This window comes from Mustelus asterias, chromosome 2 (assembly GCF_964213995.1).
Source record: "Mustelus asterias chromosome 2, sMusAst1.hap1.1, whole genome shotgun sequence".
NCBI lineage: Eukaryota > Metazoa > Chordata > Chondrichthyes > Carcharhiniformes > Triakidae > Mustelus > Mustelus asterias.
The window spans coordinates 81,544,857-81,566,209 of record NC_135802.1 but is presented as its reverse complement, the minus strand read 5'-3'; the positions used below and the strand labels follow the sequence as shown (position 1 = coordinate 81,566,209).

Below are 21,353 nucleotides of genomic sequence, written 5' to 3'. Positions count from 1 at the left end.
CTTGCTCCCATTCTGACCTTGTGCGAAGAGTTGGAAAAAGTTGTTATAATTTTCAGCACGTCCAAAAGGATCAGGAACATCGCTGATAATATTTGATGTTTGAGAACATAATAATGGATATACTTTGCCAAGTTGATGAAAAACAGACAAGAATTATTTTGTGTCTGACCAAGAAGTGACAATCCAAAACTGGTGAGCAATGATGGGAATGTGATTGAAACTGAGAAAATAAGTAGAGAAGTTAACAGATGACAAGATGTGAGAAAAGAATCACATGTCAGTGAAGGATTTATGTTAAAAAACCCTGGCATTTGGAAAAGATTTAACCGAGACCCCAGGAGCAGAGTCAGGTCCAACATAATGTGAGAGTGGTCATGTTGAGACAGCTCCCACATTACTATGTCATCAGGTCACACAAGCCTTAAAGGGGGTCATATAAACTGTAAAAGATACAATATTATGTTGTGTCACATTGCATCATGAATATTATGTCCTTTCCACACCAAGTAATATTTATAATGATCTAGGAAGGATCTGAATTCTACCAACATGTACTTTATAGTGTGTCATGATACCATGTGCTATTCTCCCTCCACAGATTAAGGTTAAATCATTAAAACAGTAAATGAGCTGTCTTGAAACAACTGACAGCATAGGATTCTTTTCTTCACTTATTCAATTTTCAAGATCTCTTCTCACCAGCCGACTTCCTGATCTACTATGAAAAACTGTCATGAGTTCTTTGACAGGCAGCTGAGCAGGCAAATTATCATCTGAAAGATGGCGGGGGGCGATTCTCACCAAAAAATTCTAAGTGTCGAATTCGCATAAAAGCTGGAGTAAATCCCATTGGTTTTTTCAGCAGGAATTTCAAAATGAATCCCCCATGCTTTGTGCACTGCAGAGTGCACTAGCATGAATCAAGTGAAAAATCAGTGGGCGGGGCCTATTCCCGCTGCAGAGGCCAGCACATACCACTGAGTAGGCCACTGCGCATCCGTCGATCTGTCATAGCAGGGATCGGCGCATACGCAGTAGCCCCACAATGCCGGCCTCCCTCACCCTTGACCCTCACCAGGAGGGGGGTCTCGATGGCCCCTTTCATTCCAGTGGGGTCGGGCTGCCAGCTCCCTGCAAGTGGGGAGCTCTTGTAAACCCCACTGGAGTGGAACACACCTGGCCAGGGGGTGGGGAGGGGGGGAGAGTGGAGACGCTGGGCGGGCCTGGAGGTTTCAGTCCCAGGCCTGCTAATTCAATGTAAATTATATTATAATGAGTATTTAAATAAATTATACAGCTCTGCGCAAATTTCTGGTGTGGAGCTGATGGCACCAGAAATCCGGTGCTCGGAGACCCACGGAGGCCGTGGTGCCCAACAGGAAGCCGGCTAAATGGCCTCCGCTGGAGTCTCCTGGCCCACTGCATCGCAAAAGCAGCGCAGTGGTCTGGGAGAATTGCCCCCAGCATTTCTGACAAGTCTGGAATCCTTAATATTGTTAAACTACTTTATATATTCAGATTCATGAGCAGTACTTGACTTCACAGCCTACTGCTGCAGAAGGAAGACTGCTACCTGTGGAAACCTGGTGTGGATAAATTGGCTACTTTTTTTTGCATACAGAGAAATAGCGACTGCTTCAAAATTAGTTCATTCCCTTTGAAGTGCTTTGGTACATACTGAAGATATGAAAGGTGCAAGAAGAAGGAAAGTTCTATCTTCAGCCTTTGCTTAACCCCGCAAAATATATTGTATCTTTCCATAGTGTAACACATCGCAGCATTGATTCAGTGATTTAACATAAGGTATTGTGGATGTATTGAATTATTCACTCCACATTCCTTTTGTTCCCTCCATTGGCTCAGCAGGCAGAAGCAGAGGTCACCTCAGCGGTTAGCTGAATTGTTACTCAGCTGGCTGATAGCAGCATAGTCTATTGTTTCTGTTGACAAGATCAAACATTGCAATAATAGCTCACCAAAAAGTGGTCCGCTGATTGGCAATGCTAAAGCAAATCAAGTTAAAACAATGACTATGGTTAAAAATTGTCTGTGGAACTGAAACAATGTGAAAACACAGTGAAAGATTCCCAGCGTGAGTATATTCCTGTTGGATATAATTATCTTCAAAAGGGACCAATTTCTCCACTTGGTGATTAGATTAGTTTCTTATTGTTTGAAGCAATTGTAATAAATATTCCTTGATGTATGGTTATCAGAGCTAACCAGAGAGGTATGCTGCAACAATATAAATGTGGGATTCCAATGTAAAGACATCAGATCAGTAGAAAACCATTTCATTTGAATTTTATTATAAATTTAACACTGTATGTTTTTGTTGCAGGGTGACCGAGGACCACCAGGACCACAAGGTTCCATTGGTAACCCAGGAGTTGGAACAATAGGTCCCAAGGTAACTGAAGTCATCTCATTAACCGTTAACCCTGAGAATGACTTATTCTTTATATTTTGATTCAAATTTTACTTCTCAGAAGCAACTTTGGTGATGCATTTTAACCCCCAGCACATTTCAGGCAGATGGAACAAGATCAGTGCAAAACACACTCATGTGTTTGCTGAGTATTGTAACTGCTGGATCTCGCCTGCATGTTGCTAATCAGTTGTCTCCCTGATACAGGCAGAAAGCGGCAGCTGCCTGGCTAGTGGTGGGACTGGAAGTTGGGCCAGCACCAAAGGAAGGCTCACTGGCAAATGGGTGTATCATGGGGCAGGGATTTCCGGAACATCACACAGGAGTCAAAGGCTGGCTACAGGGCAGGAGTAGCTTCAACATTCCTTGTGCTCCATGAAATGAAGTTTTTAGCTTACCTTGGAGGGCTATTTTAGTGCTCCTGTCATATTTATTTTGCCTGCCAGGAAAGTTGTGGTAGTTTTTCTATTTAGCCACAGGTTAAAATACTAGCAGAATCTCATTGATATCATGGGACTCCAATTTACATCAATTCAAGATGCTCACATTGAGTCTGACAGGCACCTTAACTGCTGTCAAATCAGTCATGTTAAAATCCAAAATTGGCAGGAATAGCGTGGGAAAGGGAGAGCTGGTCAGAGAATCTGTGTTACATATCCCCACATCTCTCAGAAGTGCAGATGTGAAGAATTTGTGCTGTTGCTTGTGTTACAACGCGGAGGTGATGTTTTCCTCTGTGTGATTTTGGAACCCTCCAAAGGGATATATCTCACCTTGTAATTTTTAGTAAGTGTGCATGAGATAGTAGGAAACTACCGGTTTTGGTAAATTAAAGCAGGATCTGACACTCTTAATCATGAACAATTAACGGGTCTTTATTTTAAAACTGGTGACAACATTATTAAGACAATTAACAAACTGAATAAACTCCCCAATAGAATGCTGTTCTAATAATGCAAGATTCACGAATGAAACAAAGGCTGATAAATTCCAGTCATTCTCAAAATGATATATATACACCCAGGCACTTGTTAGAAGTCTGAAGGGCTTTGCTGTTCAGCTTTAAAACATCTTCTGAGTTGATCTATTTTTGATGTAGATGGTAAGTTTGATGAAGGCATACATTAAACTGCAGGATTTTATGTATGAGAGCCTAGCCTTTCTCTCCTCCCTCCCAGTGCGGCACAGTTGTTAGCACTGCTGCCTTACAGCGCCAGGGACCTGGGTTCAATTCCAGCCTTGGGTCACTGTCTATGCGGAGTTTGCACTTTCTCCTCGTGTCTGAGTGGGTTTCCCCCGGGTGCTCTGGTTTCCTCCCACAGTCCAAAGATATGCGGGTTAGGTTGATTGGCCATTCTAAATTGGCCCTAGTGTCAGGGGGATTAGCAGGGTAAATGTGTGGGATTGCAGGAGTAGGGCCAGAGTGGGATTGTGGTCGGTGCAGACTCCATGGGCTGAATAGCCTCCTTCTGCACTGTAGGGCTTCTATGATCCTGTCTAAAGAGGTGGCCAGATTACTCTATTATTTCCCCTTGTCCAGGTTTAAATACCTAGAATTACCTCACAATTTTACTGCAATTTGAGTGCAACACTCAAATTTGAATTCAATTGGTTCTGTGTCTATGAGTGCTTGGTTTAAAATCATTGGTCCAATTTCAAAAACCTGTTTTGCTCTGCTAGAATTCTGCTACTGCTCTGGACACAAATGTTGCAAAGTTGGCTTCTGCAGCCAAGCACAAAGACACATGCTTTTTAACCTTGTATATGCAACTGCATAACATTTGAATCAATAATAACTTGAACGGTAATCTTTTTAACTATGAGAAATGCAGCCTTTTGTTCTGGTATATGGGACAGAGTAACATGATTTGAATACATTTTTATCATAAAAATTTGCAATTGTTCAGTGTCCAGAAGATCTTGTGGTTTCTCAGGTTCTGAACACATATCTTTGACTGACAACATGGATGCACTGGATGCTGCTGGAGAATGAAAAGGTTTGCAATGTGATCCTCAGAGATACCTTCATTTTTCACTGTGTGGCATTCTGAGGGTGTCCCTGTCTTCTGAATTGGCACTGTTTTGGTTCATTGGAACAAGTTCATCCAGGTGCAGTGAAAATAGAGTCTGGATTCACACCAAGGAAGTGGTTCCCATTTCTTATAAAAATGAGTACCATCTTCAAATTGTAAATATAATTTGATTTTATTGTTTTCCTTTGTTAGGTTGATTTTGAATCTTTTTACTGTTTTATTTGTATATGCACCCTTTTTAGCATCTGTCAGTTACTGGTGTTTCATTGTTATATTCAGCAGCTTGTCTGGTAGGATGTCATTCTTTTCTGCTACAATAATGTGGAGATGTCGGCGTTGGACTGGGATGGGCACAGTAAGAAATCTCACAACATCAGGTTAAAGTCCAACAGATTTATTTGGAGTCACGAGCTTTCCAAGCGCTGCTCCTTCACCTGAAGAAGGAGCAGCACTCTGAAAGCTTGTGATTCCAAATAAACCTGTTGGACTTTAACCTGGTGTTGTGAGACTTCTTAATGTTCCTGCTACCCTCTGGGAGCTGGAGGACAAAAATAATTTCCAGAGGATTCATTAAATGGGTGTGTGCTCTTTGTCTATTCCCGGGGTGCATGGTACCAACACACTATTACCCAAGGAGGATGATCCACTGAACCTGTCAGACCTTTTTGGGCATGTCACAGGGTTGTGATGAGGTATTCCATTTCCAAGTTAGGATTGGGCCCTTAAGCTGATATCTGTTTTTCCAAACAGCCTAGATGCACTGAAAGTTGGAAAAACATATGCACAACTTGCACACAAACACAGCTGGAGGCGAATGAACCTGCCTTATACAGCTGTTGTTCTAAATCAACTGAGATGTTAGAACCTTGAAAGAAGTGGCTGCTGTGAAATGAGGACCAGTTGCCTCACCTCTAGTTCACATCTCCAGTCTGCAACCCATCCACACATGGCCAGTAGGATCATCATCAGAGCTATGCTACTACAGACAGCATCCTCGAGCTGATGATTGAGGTGCTCAAGTAACTGCCTGTACCACTCTGGAGGAGCCCTGCATTACTCACTGGAACGTATGTCCTGATTCGTCATCAGCTGCTGTGTTCTTCACAATTAAAGTACAGAAGGCTGTAGGTTGGAAATTCCAATATTAAGCAATGTGTAGGCCTGGTCACCACTTGACTACATGATGACATGGTCACGTGGAGCGTCACGGGGATCAAGCTTGGCAGGATTACTCCGAACCTCAGGCAGAGTAGGTGTGTTTAAAGAGAGTTTGTATGTTTAGTTAATAAACCTCCCATTTGTTGAATGTCCCCTGTGTAGTTGTTGATTTAATGGACCACGCAGAACTACAGTATTGTTCCCCTGAGTTAACAGTGAAATGGAACAGTTGAGGACTGGGAAGGAATAAAACTTGGTCGGAATGATCCTCAAAAAGGATAATGGTTAAAAGAAATGCGAGAGGATCTTTTAGTCCAGGGGAAGATTTTTTTTGTAAATGGCAAAAATTGGTGGGTAATTGGTTTAAACCCTTTCTTGTGTTGTCGTGTTATAAATTACAGTATCTGTATTATGATATGTAATATTAAATGACATACAGGTTGCAGAAACTGATGAATACAGATGTTAGTGAGATGGCTTCTCTCAAGATTTTAGGAATGCTAATAAAGCAGGTTACATTAAAACATCCATTTTATTTTCTGAATCTGCTGACAACAATGTTCTGGAAAATGTCCAAAAATCAGTTCAGACATTCAAGGCCTCTATGATTGGCACTGGCACAGATGGATAGAGTCTGCCTTTTGCATAGCTTCAACATGCTTCAGATAAGCTTATATCTGTTGCTGCCTTAAGGCCACCATAAATGTAGTTAGGGGCATGAAAGTTTCATCCGCTTAAACTATAGACATTAACAAGTCTCTCGAATGCTGAGCTGATGAACTTTTAGTATAAGCCAAGAGTAAGTCATGGAGTTCAGGACATGATGTAATGGTCTTTTAATTGAGTATAAATGCAAAAGCTTTGGAGAGAAGTTAGGGAGATCCAGAGATAAAACCCTTGTTTCCTACAACCTTTGCATCAGTGTGTTGTCTGGTGGTATTACTTCCTCTAATAAACCTAAAAACATGTGTTTTCAAGATTTTATTAAGCCTTTATTTGTAGATTTCTTAATATTTATTGTATTATTTTTAATTTCTGTTAATTATTTTGTCATCTTTGAATGACACCTGCAATGCATTGAATCTTTTTTAGGGATATCGTGGGGCTACTGGATTACCTGGACCACATGGACCTAAAGGAGAAGGTTACCCCGGCCCTCAGGCAAGTCGTGGCTCAATGCAATATTTTCTTTAACCTTTGCAAAGTGTTCACAGATAACCTTAAAGCACAGCTGGGTCATGCCTCCCAAGAATGCCTATTAGGAAATCACTGATGAACTCCAAGGGCTTACAGCTCAATGGATTGCAAAAAAATGATTTCTCAATATATGGACACAATCAGCCAGTGCTGATATTTCATTCACTTTACCACTTTTCCATTCTGCGGTGATTAGGAATAAGTAACAATATTGAGTAGACAGACCCAGGGTGAAACAGCACTGTGGCCCATTTCAAGGGAAGTAATCTGATTTTGTATTTTATTAGAGAATTTTAGCAGCAATTTTGAAAATTGCACAAATTTAATCAAATTCAGAATGGTCGCCTTTAAAGTGGACAAGAATATTGCAGCGAACAATTTTGTCGATTAATATGGTTTCAGTTTTCCTGTGAATATATAAGATGATAAAGAATAGAAGCTGGAGTATGCCATTTGGGCCTTCGAGTCTGCTCCATCATTCAATCAGACCATGGCTGCTCAGCTTGTGGACTTAAGCGAACTTTCCACCTACCCTCGAATAACCAATAACCCTTGAATCTCTTGATCATCAAAAATCTGTCAAACTCAAATTCAATGAGCCAGCTTCCATTGCTCTCTGGGGCAGAGAATTCCAAGGATTAATAGCCCTTTGAGAGAACAAATTCTTCATTTTTTTCTGTCTTAAATGGAAGACCCTTTCTTTTTAAACTCTGCTCCCCCCCCCCCCCCCCCCCCAGTTCTAGATTCCTCCGGGGGTGGGGGAGCGGGGGGGAATCATCCTCTCAGCATCTACAAGATTTACATAGTCACTGACCTGTTACCATCTGGTTAGGGACCATTAACGTTTAAAGAGCAATCCAAACCAATAATTTTAACCACAACAAGAAATATTGGCCAGAATTCCCCAACCATTTACGTCCCGCTGCCGCTGCCAGAAGAATGGAAAATTTGACACTCAGCCAAATTTTCATTCACTGCAGTGGGACTGGAGAATTCCAGCTGCAGGTGACGTCAGAGAATCGGCCCATCATGTTTTATAAACAAACACAAACTTTATTGTATATAAAGGCTTGAGCAAAACAAGCACAATTAGCTTAACTATAGTTTATAACTATGTATGTTGTGCACTCAGGTTTACACTTTACTTCTGTAAAGATCACCTATAAGTACTCTTAGAGGTAAAGCTTTAATTTACCATCTTTTGACCGTGGATGCCTCAGTCCTTTGTTCTGGTTACTTTTATGATTCTTCCGAGCTATTCTGCTGGTTGCTTTCTTTGCAGAAGACCCAATAAGGACTCATCCATTAGTTTCAAACCAAGCAACCTTGAACCTTCTATTTCCTCACAACATTCAGCTGAGATTAAGTCTTACCCACGTTTCACACAGTAAATGAAACTCTGCTTACAGTGCAGGTCTATCTAACTGTCATTTACTTTGACTATCTTTGTCTAATGAGCTGCAAACTATACACACCAGTTCCAAGCTTCAACTATGACTTGGATGGCTCCGTATCTCTTTATATAGCATCAATCGGTTTCAGTCTGCTCAGAAGTTTTGGTTTTCAAATCTCAGGTTCAGTTTTTGTTTCCTTAGAAACAGGGAAGGTCAGTTTCCTTTTTTCTTATTGGGTAGTGGAGCAAAACCCAAGACTGAAATTCTCCATGGTTCACCACATAGGAATGCAGGTGAAAGCTCTTGTTCAATTTTGTAAGACCAAATTCATGAGGAGTTCAAATGAGTCTGAAAAATTTGCCTAGTTTTTTTTCTAAAGGAAGAATCTCTGGAGAAAAATGCTTATTGTTAAAGATAATTCTGACATTAAAAGTTACCAGGCTGCGAAAGGCTTGCTTTCAGACAGATTTCAAAACAGGTCACATGACCCCCCTTCATTTTACCTTAAGTTAAGCCCCAAAATTTAACAATAGGGAAGAAAGAACGGGAGACAATGAAATAAATCAAAATTGAGAAAAAAATATCTGGAAGGGATAAAGAGAACAAGAGTCTCTTTTGAATTTGAAGACCACTAACTCTAGAGAAACACCACAGTGACTACAGCAAGAAGTGGGTATTGAGCTATATCCTTAGTTATCTGTTGGTAATGCTGTAAGATTCAGTGTTTGGATTAAAAGTCATCTTTAACGTGTTCCCAGATTATTGCTAAAATTACCAGTTAAACTAGTATTTTACAATCTGGATTTCTTCAGCTGTCATATATAATAGTCATAGAATGCTTTATTTATTAAAATATTTTAAACTCTCTATAAGAAGGAGTTTCTTTTTACAATTGTATTTTAGGGTGTGCAAGGACTGCCAGGCCCGCGTGGTGACCCAGGGGAAGATGGCAAAGGTTTTCCTGGATCAAAGGTAAATCTGTAATTCAATTCTATTGACTACTATTATCCATAGGGAAATTTGTTTTGGGTATTTTGCTTGTCCATTAAAAAAATTATATAAATGAATAATAATAAAAGAAAGAAAAATACCCAATCACAAATATCTAACTTTAATTAATTATCTATTGAAAACTATTCCAAAATATTAAAATAATCAGTCAACGAGTTCTGCCCTGAGTGCATATCCTCATCCAGATATCAAACTCATGTTAAAAGTTCTTATATAGAAGGGCCAAACAGGTTCAGGAACTAATTTGTCCTGCATCGGAGGGATTGTAGCCTTTTCCTTGAACACATTCAACAGTAACACTGAGACAGGGGCTGATTCTCATTGTCCATGACACTCTTTGCTTTCTTAAAAAATCTTCAAGAACAGATTTTCTCAAGAGAAATCTGCTTATCAAATACCCTTCATGCCTGATTCAATAATCGCTGTAGCCTTGAAGAGTCTGTTTTCCTAAAACAACAATGCCAAGTGAGACATCTGAAAAGGACAGCACTCTCAGCTAAAGTTGTGTAGAAGAGCTTCAAGATTGTAGGATCTATGCAAAAGGATTTTCATTTTATCAAGTAGTATAATCAGATATGTCCCTGGATATCTGTGCTTATCAAATTGAGAGGTGAATATTTAGCATTTTGCTATTCACCCCATGTGGCAACAGTTAAACTCTTTCCCAGTCAGATAACACAACATGTAATGAAATTTGGATACTGCATACCACCTTAAAGCTAACAAGATTTAACCATAATTTCTGTTGCCTTCAATGGACGGAGAACAATTGGCAGAAATACTTCTAACCTACCAAAGGACAGCTCCTGTGGCCCTTTTTTACCTAACCGATGATCTTTGGAGAGTTTAGTGACATAGTTGAGGAATTTTGAGATTGTACTGCCCAGATCTTTAACTTGAATGTATTGTATGTCTTTCAGGAAGTCTCATTTAGCTGACCTAAGGAAAATGGATTAGATTGGCCGATTGGAAATTGATTTTGTCACCTGTCTTTCTCATGAACATTATTACTGGTTCTTTACAGAATAACATTAACATAAATTTAAATATCTTTCTCAGGGTGATACTGGCCTTCAAGGACCACCAGGGACGATTGGTGTTCCAGGAATAGGATATCCTGGTCCAAAGGTCAGTACTGATAACCACAATTTGCCAGTGACAAGTTTTTTAAAATTCTTTTCCAATTCAATCAAATCAAGTCCAATTCAGAATCTCAACAAGTTGAGACATTTCCGATCCAGGCTGGCAAGACAGGGCAAGCGACCATTTACCCTGTCCTGGGCCCGATCTACATGAGCCAAGCTAATTGGAGGAGGGAAAGCAATTCCTCCTCCAAGACTTGATCTCATTTGCATCTTAGCCAAAAGGCCGAGATACCGCTTTTAAAAATTGCTTCATATGAAACATATGAAGCTTCAATGTAACCCAATGACCTCAACCAAGTGCAGCATCCAATCCATACTACACTTGATCTTAGCCAAAAGGCCGAGAAGCAATGCCAGTGACAAGTTTGTTACAGCAAAGTCCTGCCATTCATGAGGATTATATTCCCACAAATTCTCATGAAGGATGAAATTGCCAAGGGTGAACATACTTTATAATGGGAATGACTTAGATAGGTTGCAGCCATCGCAAAATTACTTGTCTGCTGTACATCTGAGCTTTGCTCTCCCAGATGTGGAAACCTCGCCACCTGTCCCTGCTGAGCAATGACATCCCTGAAATTCACATCCCAAACATATAAAAAAACTCTTGAATGCAGTCACCATAAACAAAAGCTCCATCACAACAACATGAAATTAGAGTCTTAACTTACTAAGCATATAATTGTTCTGCAATGCCAGCATCTTATTTAGAAGCTTGGCTTTGAGCTTATTCACACTTCATAAAGAAACTCAAAGCACCTTTAACCCTTTCACCCAACAATTTCTGCTTCAACAAATTAAAACCTACAAAGCTTGAATCGATGAAGTAGCTCACCAGCTGACTGTTCACCCCCACCGCTGACTATCTAGGAAATAAAACCCTCAATTTAAGTCTCTCTCCCTCATTTGTAATCGCTTGAAAATGACAAACAGGTATCTAAAATGAACCTCAATAGAAATCTTTCCAGTTTCTGAAAATATTTCAGGACCAATGATACGGATGGGTGAAAATTTGGGGCTGCACTGGGCAGTTGTGTGGGTAAACAAATTCGTGAAGGAAGAGATTGCAAACGGCAGATGTTTGCTATATTCATTTAGAGCTTTCCTTCAATAAAGTTTACCATAGTATACATTAGAAATATCAGTAAACCTATACTATATATATAAAATTTAATACATCAATTTAATTCAGCATGCCTGTTTTACATTAAAAATCACTGCAAGATACAGCAACTTGCATTTGTATAGCAATGTCAATGTAGAAAATATCACAGAGACCATAGGGAGATAAAATAGTTGACAGGAATTAAAGAGCAAATGTCAAGATGTGATGTGTGAATTAGGAGGTTATCAAAAGCTTGATCGGAAAGAAAACTTTTGAGTAGAGTCAAAAAGTCATACAGCACAGAAACAGGCCCTTTGGCCCACCATCTCTATGCCGACCATCAAATACCAATCTATACTAATCCCTTTTTAGCTTGAGAGAGTACAGAGGGAAAATATTTAGGGAGGGTGCACTGAAGCGTAGAATTGAGACAATTGAAGGCTCTACCACCAATGGTTGTGCAAAGCACAAAAGGGCAGAATCAGAGAGTCAAAGGTTTTGGGAAGGGAAACAAGACTGAAGGAAATTACAGATAAAGAGACAGGTAAGCCATCATAAAAGAACTTGAAGATCAGGATAAGTATTTTAAATTTAATACACTGGAGGACAAGAGACAGTAGAAAAGAGTAATCATTGAGTTGAACTTAATTCAAGGACAGGATATTGGCAGCTAAGCTTTAAGCAAGTTGGAATTTAAATAGGGTGGTAAATGAGTCTTCGCCAAGAAAGACTTAGAAGAATTACCTGAAGCTACAACAGAGGACTACTTGCATGCCAAATAACATAAGCAGCAAGTAATAGACAGAACTAAGCAATTTTACAATCATTGGATCAGGTCTAGTCCTGTAGTCCTGGCATATCCAGCCATGAAAAGTATTGGACAATTAAACAACTTACTGGAGAGGGAGGCTCCACAAATATCTCCATGCTCCTTGATGGGGGAGCGCAGAACATCAGTGCAAATGATAAGGCTGAAGCATTAGCAACGATCTTCAGCCAGAAGTACCAAGTGGATGATCTTGGCCTCTCACATAGAGACAGCCTCAGCATCACAGATGTCAGTCTTCAGCCAATTCGATTCACTCCACAGGCTATCAAGAATTGGCAGAATGAACTGGATACTGCAAAGGCTATGGGCATTGACAATATTCCAGCAATAGTACTGAAGACATGTGCTCCAGAACTTGCCGGGCCCTTGACAAACTGTTCCAGTACAGCTAAAACATAGGCATCTATCCGACAATGTGGAAATTTGCCCAGGTATGTCCTGTCCACAAGAAACAGGACAAATCCATCCTGGCCAATTACCACCCCATCAGTCTGCTCTCGATCATCAGTAAAGTGATAGAAGGTGACATCAACAACACTATCAAGCGGCACTTACTCAGCAATAATCTGCTCACTGACACCCAGTTTGGGTTCAGCCTTGGTCACTCAGCCCTGACCTGGTTACAGCCTTGATTCAAACATGGACAAAAGAGCTGAACTCCAGAGGTGAGGTGGGAGTGACTGCCCTTGACATCAAGGCAGCATTTGACCAAGAATGGCATCAAGGAGCGCAAGTATTCCTGGAGTCAACGGGAATTGGGGGAAATCCCTCTGCTGGTTGGAATCCAACTAATGTCCTGTCTTAACCTCACACAACTATGTTGAGCAGCAAGGAATTAGGAACTTAGGACTTAAGTAGGCCATTTGACAATTCAACATTCAGGTCCCAATCTTGGTTACCCTGCAACTGTATCTCGGCAATGGTTATCAGGTCGTACATATTTATTTCTATTTGCACTAACGATTTGTCCATTTTGTTATGAATATTGGGTGAACCGGATTAGCTCTGTTTACCATTTTTGCAATCTCCAGCCTTATCTGCTGGCACGCTCTTATGTTTGTAGTCTTTGTCCCTTCCTACCACACTCTGGTTATCACTACCCAAAGCACTACCCTGCTCAATTACTTCATTGTTTCCCTTTGATTTACTGCATTTCCTCTGACCTGATTCCTTCCCCCCACTGTTTTCTTTAAGAAGGACCTCCCCACCTGTGCATTTAAAGTGATTATCAATTGCTTGCGGGTTAATTGCTGGTTGATTTTTTTTTTCTGGCTGTTGCTTTCATTTTACAAGCATTTGTTGTTTTCTATAGTTCAGGGGTTCTCAACTGTATATGTGTACTCCTGGGGTGTAGGCAATAACGTTGGAGGACTTTTGCTGAATTCAAGGTTTCTAGACAAACTAGTTGCTTCCAGAGATGGGTTCACTAGTAGCCATTTCCCTTAGAATATAGCACGACTTGAAGAAGGAACGGAGGTCACGCAGAACAGGGTGCTAGAAGAGGAGGAAGAAAAAGGGCTGTCCGCAATAGAGTCAGAATAGAATCAGTCAATTCTTCCCAAACTGGAATCAAAAGTGATTCCACTTCCTTAACAACCAGCTGGTGTGTCACCATAAGGCAGCAAATTACGCAGGTCAATCCTGATATCCTGGCAGCTGTCACAATGCATTCATTCTGCCATCGTACAGTGTGCCAGTTGTATTTGAGTTACCGTTGCAAACCAAAAGCGGGCTACTCAGCCATAAGGCCCATCACTGACCACAAGACTCATAATTCCAGTGTGCAACCCATGTACACGTACACATCAAGGATACAATAAGAACCGTGCTGTCATAAGAAATATGTGTCTGCTAGAACATCCCATTGATGTGCTGAAGCAATGCTTCCACTGCCTGGATCACTCTGGAGGAGCCTTGCATTATTTGTCACAGTGGATACCAAGATTCATGATGGTCTGACGCATATTGCATAATCTCACTCTAAGGAGCGAACAGCCCTGGTTACCAACTACATGGCAAGCAGCTGAGGAACAGGAGGATGAGAAAGATACTTATAACTGCAATTCCCTGTGCACCAGCCCTGCAACTTCCCTTCCCTCGATCATCCACTTGGCTATAATGAAAAACTAAAAGCCACCACAAAATAAACATTTCAAACCAAACTTACAACAAGAATCATGTCATATTGAATGCAAAGATCAACTCATCACCCTTGTGCATTCTCTTTGTGGCTGTCCATGGCTCTGGGCTTGGGACTGCACCACCTGGGTGTCAGCAATATGGACTAGAAACCAAAAAAGCTAGAAATGCTCACCCGGTCTGGCAACATCTGTGGAGAGAGAAACAGATTTAATGCTTAATCAGAATTGATAAAATAAATTATACAAAACAATGTGCTTGTTTTGTCAACGTATGGTTATCATTCCTTAGTAAATTAAGGATTTTTCTTATTTAAAAACTTAATTTTAGAAGGATCTCTTGGAACTAAAAAAGATAAGAGCCCCCTCAAAGACTTGCAGATGGTCACAATTAAAAGAAATGCACCGTGCTAATGAATGTGATCTGGAGCATAGCCAGTTTCAGGGAAAGGCTACCTTACGGTGGGATTCTCTCAAAAATATTATGTGCCGAATTTGCGTATAAACTGGAGTAAATCCCATTGGTTTTTTCAGCAGGATTTTCAAAATGAATCTCCACACTCTGTGCATCACAGAGAGCCCTAGTGTGAATCACGCTAAAAAGCTGGGGGTGGGGACTATTCTCACCCGAGAGGCAGCAGCATAGTGCTGAGTGGGCCACTGCACAAGTGCCGATCTGACAGTGCGGAGATCGGCGCATGCGCAGTAACCCCACATTGCTGGCCTCCCAATCACTGGCCAGCTCGATTTCTGGCCAGTCCCGCAACCCCTCATCGCTGATTGCCCCACCACCTGATCGCTGGCCTTCCGGACGTGTCTGGGCCAGCCCCAAAACCCCCCTCCCAGCCCACCTCAAAATCCCCTGCCCCCTGGAGCAGCGCAACGGGCTGGGAGCATCGCCCCCAATTTTTTTTTTAAAACAGTGCAATGATTGACTTGTACTTAGCACAATTTGTACCTGAAATTCCAGAATCCTTTGTGGCAGTTTAGTTGATTTTAGGCAAAAGTGCCCCATGTAAGCTAACAGAGGCTCTATCCCTATCTCTGTAACTACAAAAGCAATGTAACAACTCAGAGGTCAAGAGTTACATCTAAGGTGATCAGGAAATCGCATGGAACAATATCATTTGATTAATTTTACAGTCTGGTTATAATTCATGTAGGGTTCTGCTGGAAGAATGGGTATACCTGGACCCAAAGGACCTCAAGGAGAGGCCATACAAGGACCAAAGGTAATAAAGCTGAGTATGTAACACTGTGACATTCCCCCCTTGAACCCTCATCCAATTCCAAAGATGTGCGGGTTAGGTGGATTGGGAATGCTAATTTGCCCCTTACTGTCAGGGGAACTAGCTTGGGTAAATACATGGGGTTATGGGGACAGGGCCTGGGTGGGATTGTAGTCGCAGACTTGATAGGCCGAATGGCCTCCTTCTGCACTGTAGGATTCTATGATTCCAAGATATATCTCGTTCCATATTGATTATGTTGTTAATCGTTCAGTCAGATTACAACCTGGAGAGGGTAAATTTATACAGAGCAAATGATCTAAAGAGTACAGTATTTTACAAATTTCATAGTGATAGAGAGAAAGTAGTTTTAACCATCAGTGTTAGAAAAATGGCAAAGGATGTCCTTATATGAGGACAACTATGACATCAACTCCACATTTTTTATCTTTATATGAATTAAGATATTTCTGGAGGAATTTGGTGTTGTAATCAAAGTAGAATAAAAATAAAAGAACCATTAATAACACTAGATGGCCCTTGCATAAGTAAACCCATTTCATAGAATATATTTTCAATGTCACTTAAATACGAAGATTGACATGTTTCATTTATGAAAAAAATGGTTAATTTCAACATCCGTTTTGCAATCTGTTATCATATATTGTAATTGATCTGTCTGCAGGGAGCACCAGGATCTCCAGGTTTGATGGGTCCCAGAGGACCAGCAGGGGAAGGTATACCAGGACAAAAGGTATACAATATTTGCTTGTCACAAGTATATGTTAATTATAAGGCAGTTCTATTGTTTCTAACTACTCACCTTTTAAAAATTACTCAGATCTATCTTTCTTAGATGAAGTGGGTGGCCTCATACTCCCTCTACAGGCTGGCTGGCGAATTAAGCCCAACCCACTGCCTGCAGCAGTTAGAAATGGTCTGGACCATTTTTCCATGCACTATATGCAGAAGATTGAGCCTGAAAACTCACCCAAAAAACGGATCTGCAACTCTCCCATTTTCACGCTAGCTGGACACTTGGAATCATTCTCGTAAAATTCCGCCCATGATCTCAGGCTCACTCCAGTGATTTTAGGCATTTAACCTAGGTTGACACTTCAGCACCCGAAAGAGTGCTCCAGATTTGGAGGTCCTGTCTTTTGGACAAGGTGTTAAACTGTCTATTTACTTAAATAAATGTAAAAGATCCAATGCACTATATTTCAAGAAGAGTTGTGGAATTCTCCTGCTATCCGGGTCCATGTTAATCTCTCAAACAATATACTTGATGTAACTGGCCAATTATCTTATTTTGTTCATGGGACCTTAATTTTTTAAAATTCATTCTTGGGATGTGATCAAGGCCAGCATTCTTCTTCTTTCATATGGCTTTAGGAGCACAAGTTGGCGTCACAGTTTTAATACCAAGTTCCGAAACCAGCTTAACGCCCTGCATTACTTGAGGAAAGTAGAGAGAGATATCTCTCAGTCGGCCTGTATAAAATGATTCCATGCTCCTCTGCTACCGTTAAGAAAGTTGTTGTCCCTTGCTGCAAACACAAATTGCAGAATTATTGCATATAAAATGCCTAAGAATCCATGACAAGTTGGGACAATTCAAAACTTCAGATATTGTGTTGGAGAAACCAATAAAAGCAAGTGTTTCAAATCTATTTTAAAAAAGTAGAAAGAGTAGAAAATGTACATCAGGTGTGCCAGCATTGGAAGGAAAAAGTTAAAGGTTAAGTGGGACAAAATTCCTGTCTGTTATTGCATTCGTATTGTATTTTAATCAAAAGATTCCACCTCACTTTGGATTGAATCTATTTGATTTTAATATTTTACTTCATACAGGGAGATCGTGGATATAAAGGAGAGAGAGGGAAAAGAGGAGACAAAGGTGATGAAGGACTCTCTGGCACTAAAGGCGATCCTGTAAGATATTTATTTCTATACAAAATGACCCTGATCATCTAATCTGCTCAATTCAAAAAATATTGAGTATATACTGTAGCTAATGCTTTGTACATTCTGAAACTATAGGGAAAGAATGGAGAGAAAGGTCAACCAGGTCTCACTGTAAGTATTCATCAAAACAACATAATTATTTTATTCATGGTTTTAAGGGAATAATATAATTATGATCTTTTTTTTGAGTGTAGCTTCCTCCAACCCTCTCTTCCTCCTTCAACACTCCCTCTTCCTCCTTCAACACTCCCTCTTCCTCCTTCAACACTCCCTCTTCCTCCTTCAACACTCCCCTATTCCTCCTTTACTGCTCCCCTTCCAACTTCCTGCACCAGCAAAAGCCAGTAATATAACTGAGAAAATAGCTCCAAATACGACCTCATGTTTATCAGCAGCCAAAGACAACACGTTAGCAATTAACTGCATGGAGGGGATGAGCTGTCTTGTTTGGAAAGAGTCAGGGTGCAAACTCTTGAGATTTTTTAGGGTTCCCAGTGTTGAAGTGCCCACAGATACACTCAGAGGAAACTGAAACTGCAAATCTGGCATCATTCCATCTTATTGATATGCTCATAGTGGGCCTTTCACTTACTGCAGGCGCAACTCAGGGTGCATGAAAATCCTGGGGCATCTGGAGATGGAGATCCACAAAGGAATTTCTTCCACCATTTCCTCTTTACTGTGCTTGGGAACTGAGCGTTCATCTGTGGATGCAGTAAAGATGAAAATCTGCCTTATATTGTTACAGCTCTTGTATTCTTAAAAATATGTTATAAAAGTCTAATGAAAGCTTTCTCACTTTGTTGAAGCTTTGACTTTCACTTTAAATTGAATGAGAACATTGATAGTGCGGAATTACCTCAAAGCTGCTCCAGGGAAGTTCCCACTCAAACTCTCACCTTTGGATCAAAAATTCAAAGGTTCTCCCTTCATTAGATGTGAGTCATGTATGAAATTAATTTGGGCAACGTCAAATCAGTGCCAACGAGACAGGTGAACAGCACAAAGCTGACTCCGAGTTCACTTCCAGCTTACACAGTGAAATATGTTGGTAATTATTTAATTGATGCCCATAATGTCCTCAAAATAAATTTGATATTGCGACTATGAAAAGTTCAGAGTTTTTTGCAACAATTATTGGTGGACGGATATATAAGCAGTGTTCTGTTTTATTTTTATTGATTATCACAAAGATTGAATAATTGTACCATCCAGCAGGAGCTAGTCATGTCTTGTTTAGAAGACTAAGTTTATTGTGTGACTTCAAGGGCGGCACAGTGATTAGCACTGCTGCCTCACAGCACCAGGGACCCAGGTTCGATTCCCGACTTGGGTGACTGTCTGTGCGGAATCTGCACATTCTCCCCATGTCTGTGTGGGTTTCCTCTGGGTGCTCTGGTTTCCTCCCACAGGCCAAAGACATGCTAGTTAGGTGCATTGGCTCTGCTAAATTCACCCTCAATGTACAGGTGCCGGGAGTATGGCGACAAGGGGATTTTCACAGTAACTTCTTAGTAGTGTTACTTGCTACTTGCTACAAGCAAGTCTACTTGTGATACTAATAAATAAACTTTAACATAAAGGTAACACTATTTATTTTCATCCTTTATATTAGAGGGAAGATATAATCAAGTTGATCAGAACAATCTGCGGTGAGTTCAAATGTAAAAATTGACATTATATGATATAACACACACTTTTAAAACAATTATTTTCATTTTCTATTTCATTAATCTGACCTTCAGAGTTTTTACTGTTCTGGACTTCTGGTGATATCACAGTCAGAACAAATTGGAAATAGACATTCAAGGTTGTAGAGCTATTTCTCAACTGGTCCTCTCCAGAAGGTCGAATCCTCATTTCGTAAGGTTTATATGAGTCAGCAGTCATTTGTGCTGCAGTTACTGCTGGTTTTCTTATTGTTCTCAAAAGACAGAATGTTGCTTTCAAGCATTAAATCATGGCATTTATAGGAAATTTGAACTTTTATTTTATTTCAATCTACTAAAGCTAACAAAGCAGCATCAGCATATAATGATCTCTGTAAACTTGAGGTCATCCAAACTCTGCTGCCCATGCGTTAATTCGCACTAAGTCCTGTGTATCTATTATCCCTGTTCTCCCAGCCAAACATCATCTTGACTTTAAAATTCTCATCCTTGCTTTCAAATCCCTGTATAGCCTCACCCTTCTCTATCTCTGTAATCTCCTCCAGCTTCACAACCCTTCAAAATATCTGCGCTCATCTAACTCTGGCCCTCTGAGCATCCCCAATATTAATTGCTCCAGCCTGTAGCACAGCTAGACGCTAACCTCTGGAATTCCCTCCCTACACCCATCCAGCCACTCATCTGCTACTGAAATCTTTACCCACCCTTTTATTACCTCTGGACCCAACTATTCCAATGCTCTCCTCTGTGCCTTCCTTCTTGCACCCTCCAGAAACTTGAGCTCATCCAAAACTCTACTGCCCTTATCTTAATTCTCACCAAGTCCCATTCACCTACCAATCCAGTGTTCATTATCTAAATTCCCGGTCCGACAACAGTTTGGTTTGAAATTATCAACCTTACTTTCTCTCTCCATGGCCATGCCCCTCGCTATTTTGGTTTTGGTTTCTTATACATCCTGAATTTTCATCATTTCACTATTTACGGCCCTTAACTGCCAAGGCCCTAAGCTTTAGAATTCCCTTCCTTCTCATTCACTCTATCTCTCCTTTTTAGGACGCTTTTTAAAACATGGCTCTTCAATTAACACTTTGGTTATCTGCCCTATGTGACTTGGTGTCAAATTTTCTTTGATTATACTCCTTTGAAATACCTTGGGATGTTTCACTGTGTTAAAGGCACTATATAAATTCAAGACATTGTTGTTGAATAATGCATACAAAATGCATTGAGTGGTAATATTGCCAAAGTTTAAGAGGTAATTTAGTGATCTCATGTTCACAGCAAAGAATCTGCCAGAAGGGCAACCCTATTTCTGACAGGCACTTCCTGTCAGCAAGAATTTCACATTGAAATCACAGAATTACACCTTCAAATATAACTCATAGTTTTTTCTTTGCTTCTTCTTATGTGCTTTATTGTTTGTGTAAAAAGCTGATGTTTAATTATTTCATTTTAGGATGTGGAAAGAAATGCAAAGAAAAGCCACTTGAATTGGTATTTGTGATTGACAGTTCTGAAAGTGTGGGGCCAGAAAACTTTGAAATTGTTAAAGAGTTTGTTGGTGCCCTGATAGATCGAATTAGTGAAAGCAGTGAAGCCACCCGGATTGGTGTTATACTTTACAGTCTTGATGCACAGATAATCACTCACTTGTGGCAAGGTGCAACTCCGGAGAATGTCAAAAGAGCGATTCAAGGCATGCAGTACTTAGGAGAAGGCACCTACACTGGTAGTGCCATGAAGATGGCAAACCAGGTTTTCAGGTCAGCTAGGAAAGATGTGCACAAAGTGGCTATCGTAATAACTGATGGACAGACGGACAAGAGAGATCCGACTCATCTGGATATGGCAGTGATGGAAGCTCATGCAGTACACACAGAGGTGTTTGTGATAGGGATTGTTAACATCAGTGACCCTTTCTACTCTGATTTTAAGAACGAAATGAACTTAATTGCATCTGACCCTGACGAGGAACACGTTTATCTGATTAATGACTTTATGACCCTTCCAAGTAAGTATTGGAATTGTGTTCTTAAAAATTGAAT

General features: G+C 40.5%; 1 protein-coding gene and 1 pseudogene across 1 annotated transcript in view; one reads left to right on the top strand and one right to left on the bottom strand.

Annotated features, from left to right (window-relative positions):
- LOC144509371 (uncharacterized) overlaps positions 1-21,353 on the top strand; it is a 188,196-nt gene that overhangs the window by 152,907 nt on the left and 13,936 nt on the right. Inside the window, exons 23-32 of the mRNA XM_078238108.1 lie at positions 2,342-2,410; positions 6,712-6,780; positions 9,114-9,182; positions 10,281-10,349; positions 15,602-15,670; positions 16,353-16,421; positions 17,522-17,602; positions 17,711-17,746; positions 19,251-19,287; positions 20,765-21,319. Coding sequence (XP_078094234.1) covers positions 2,342-2,410; positions 6,712-6,780; positions 9,114-9,182; positions 10,281-10,349; positions 15,602-15,670; positions 16,353-16,421; positions 17,522-17,602; positions 17,711-17,746; positions 19,251-19,287; positions 20,765-21,319 — 1,123 coding nt within the window. The remainder of the gene's footprint in view (positions 1-2,341; positions 2,411-6,711; positions 6,781-9,113; positions 9,183-10,280; positions 10,350-15,601; positions 15,671-16,352; positions 16,422-17,521; positions 17,603-17,710; positions 17,747-19,250; positions 19,288-20,764; positions 21,320-21,353) is intronic.
- Positions 10,515-10,718, bottom strand: LOC144482070 (U2 spliceosomal RNA; annotated as a pseudogene).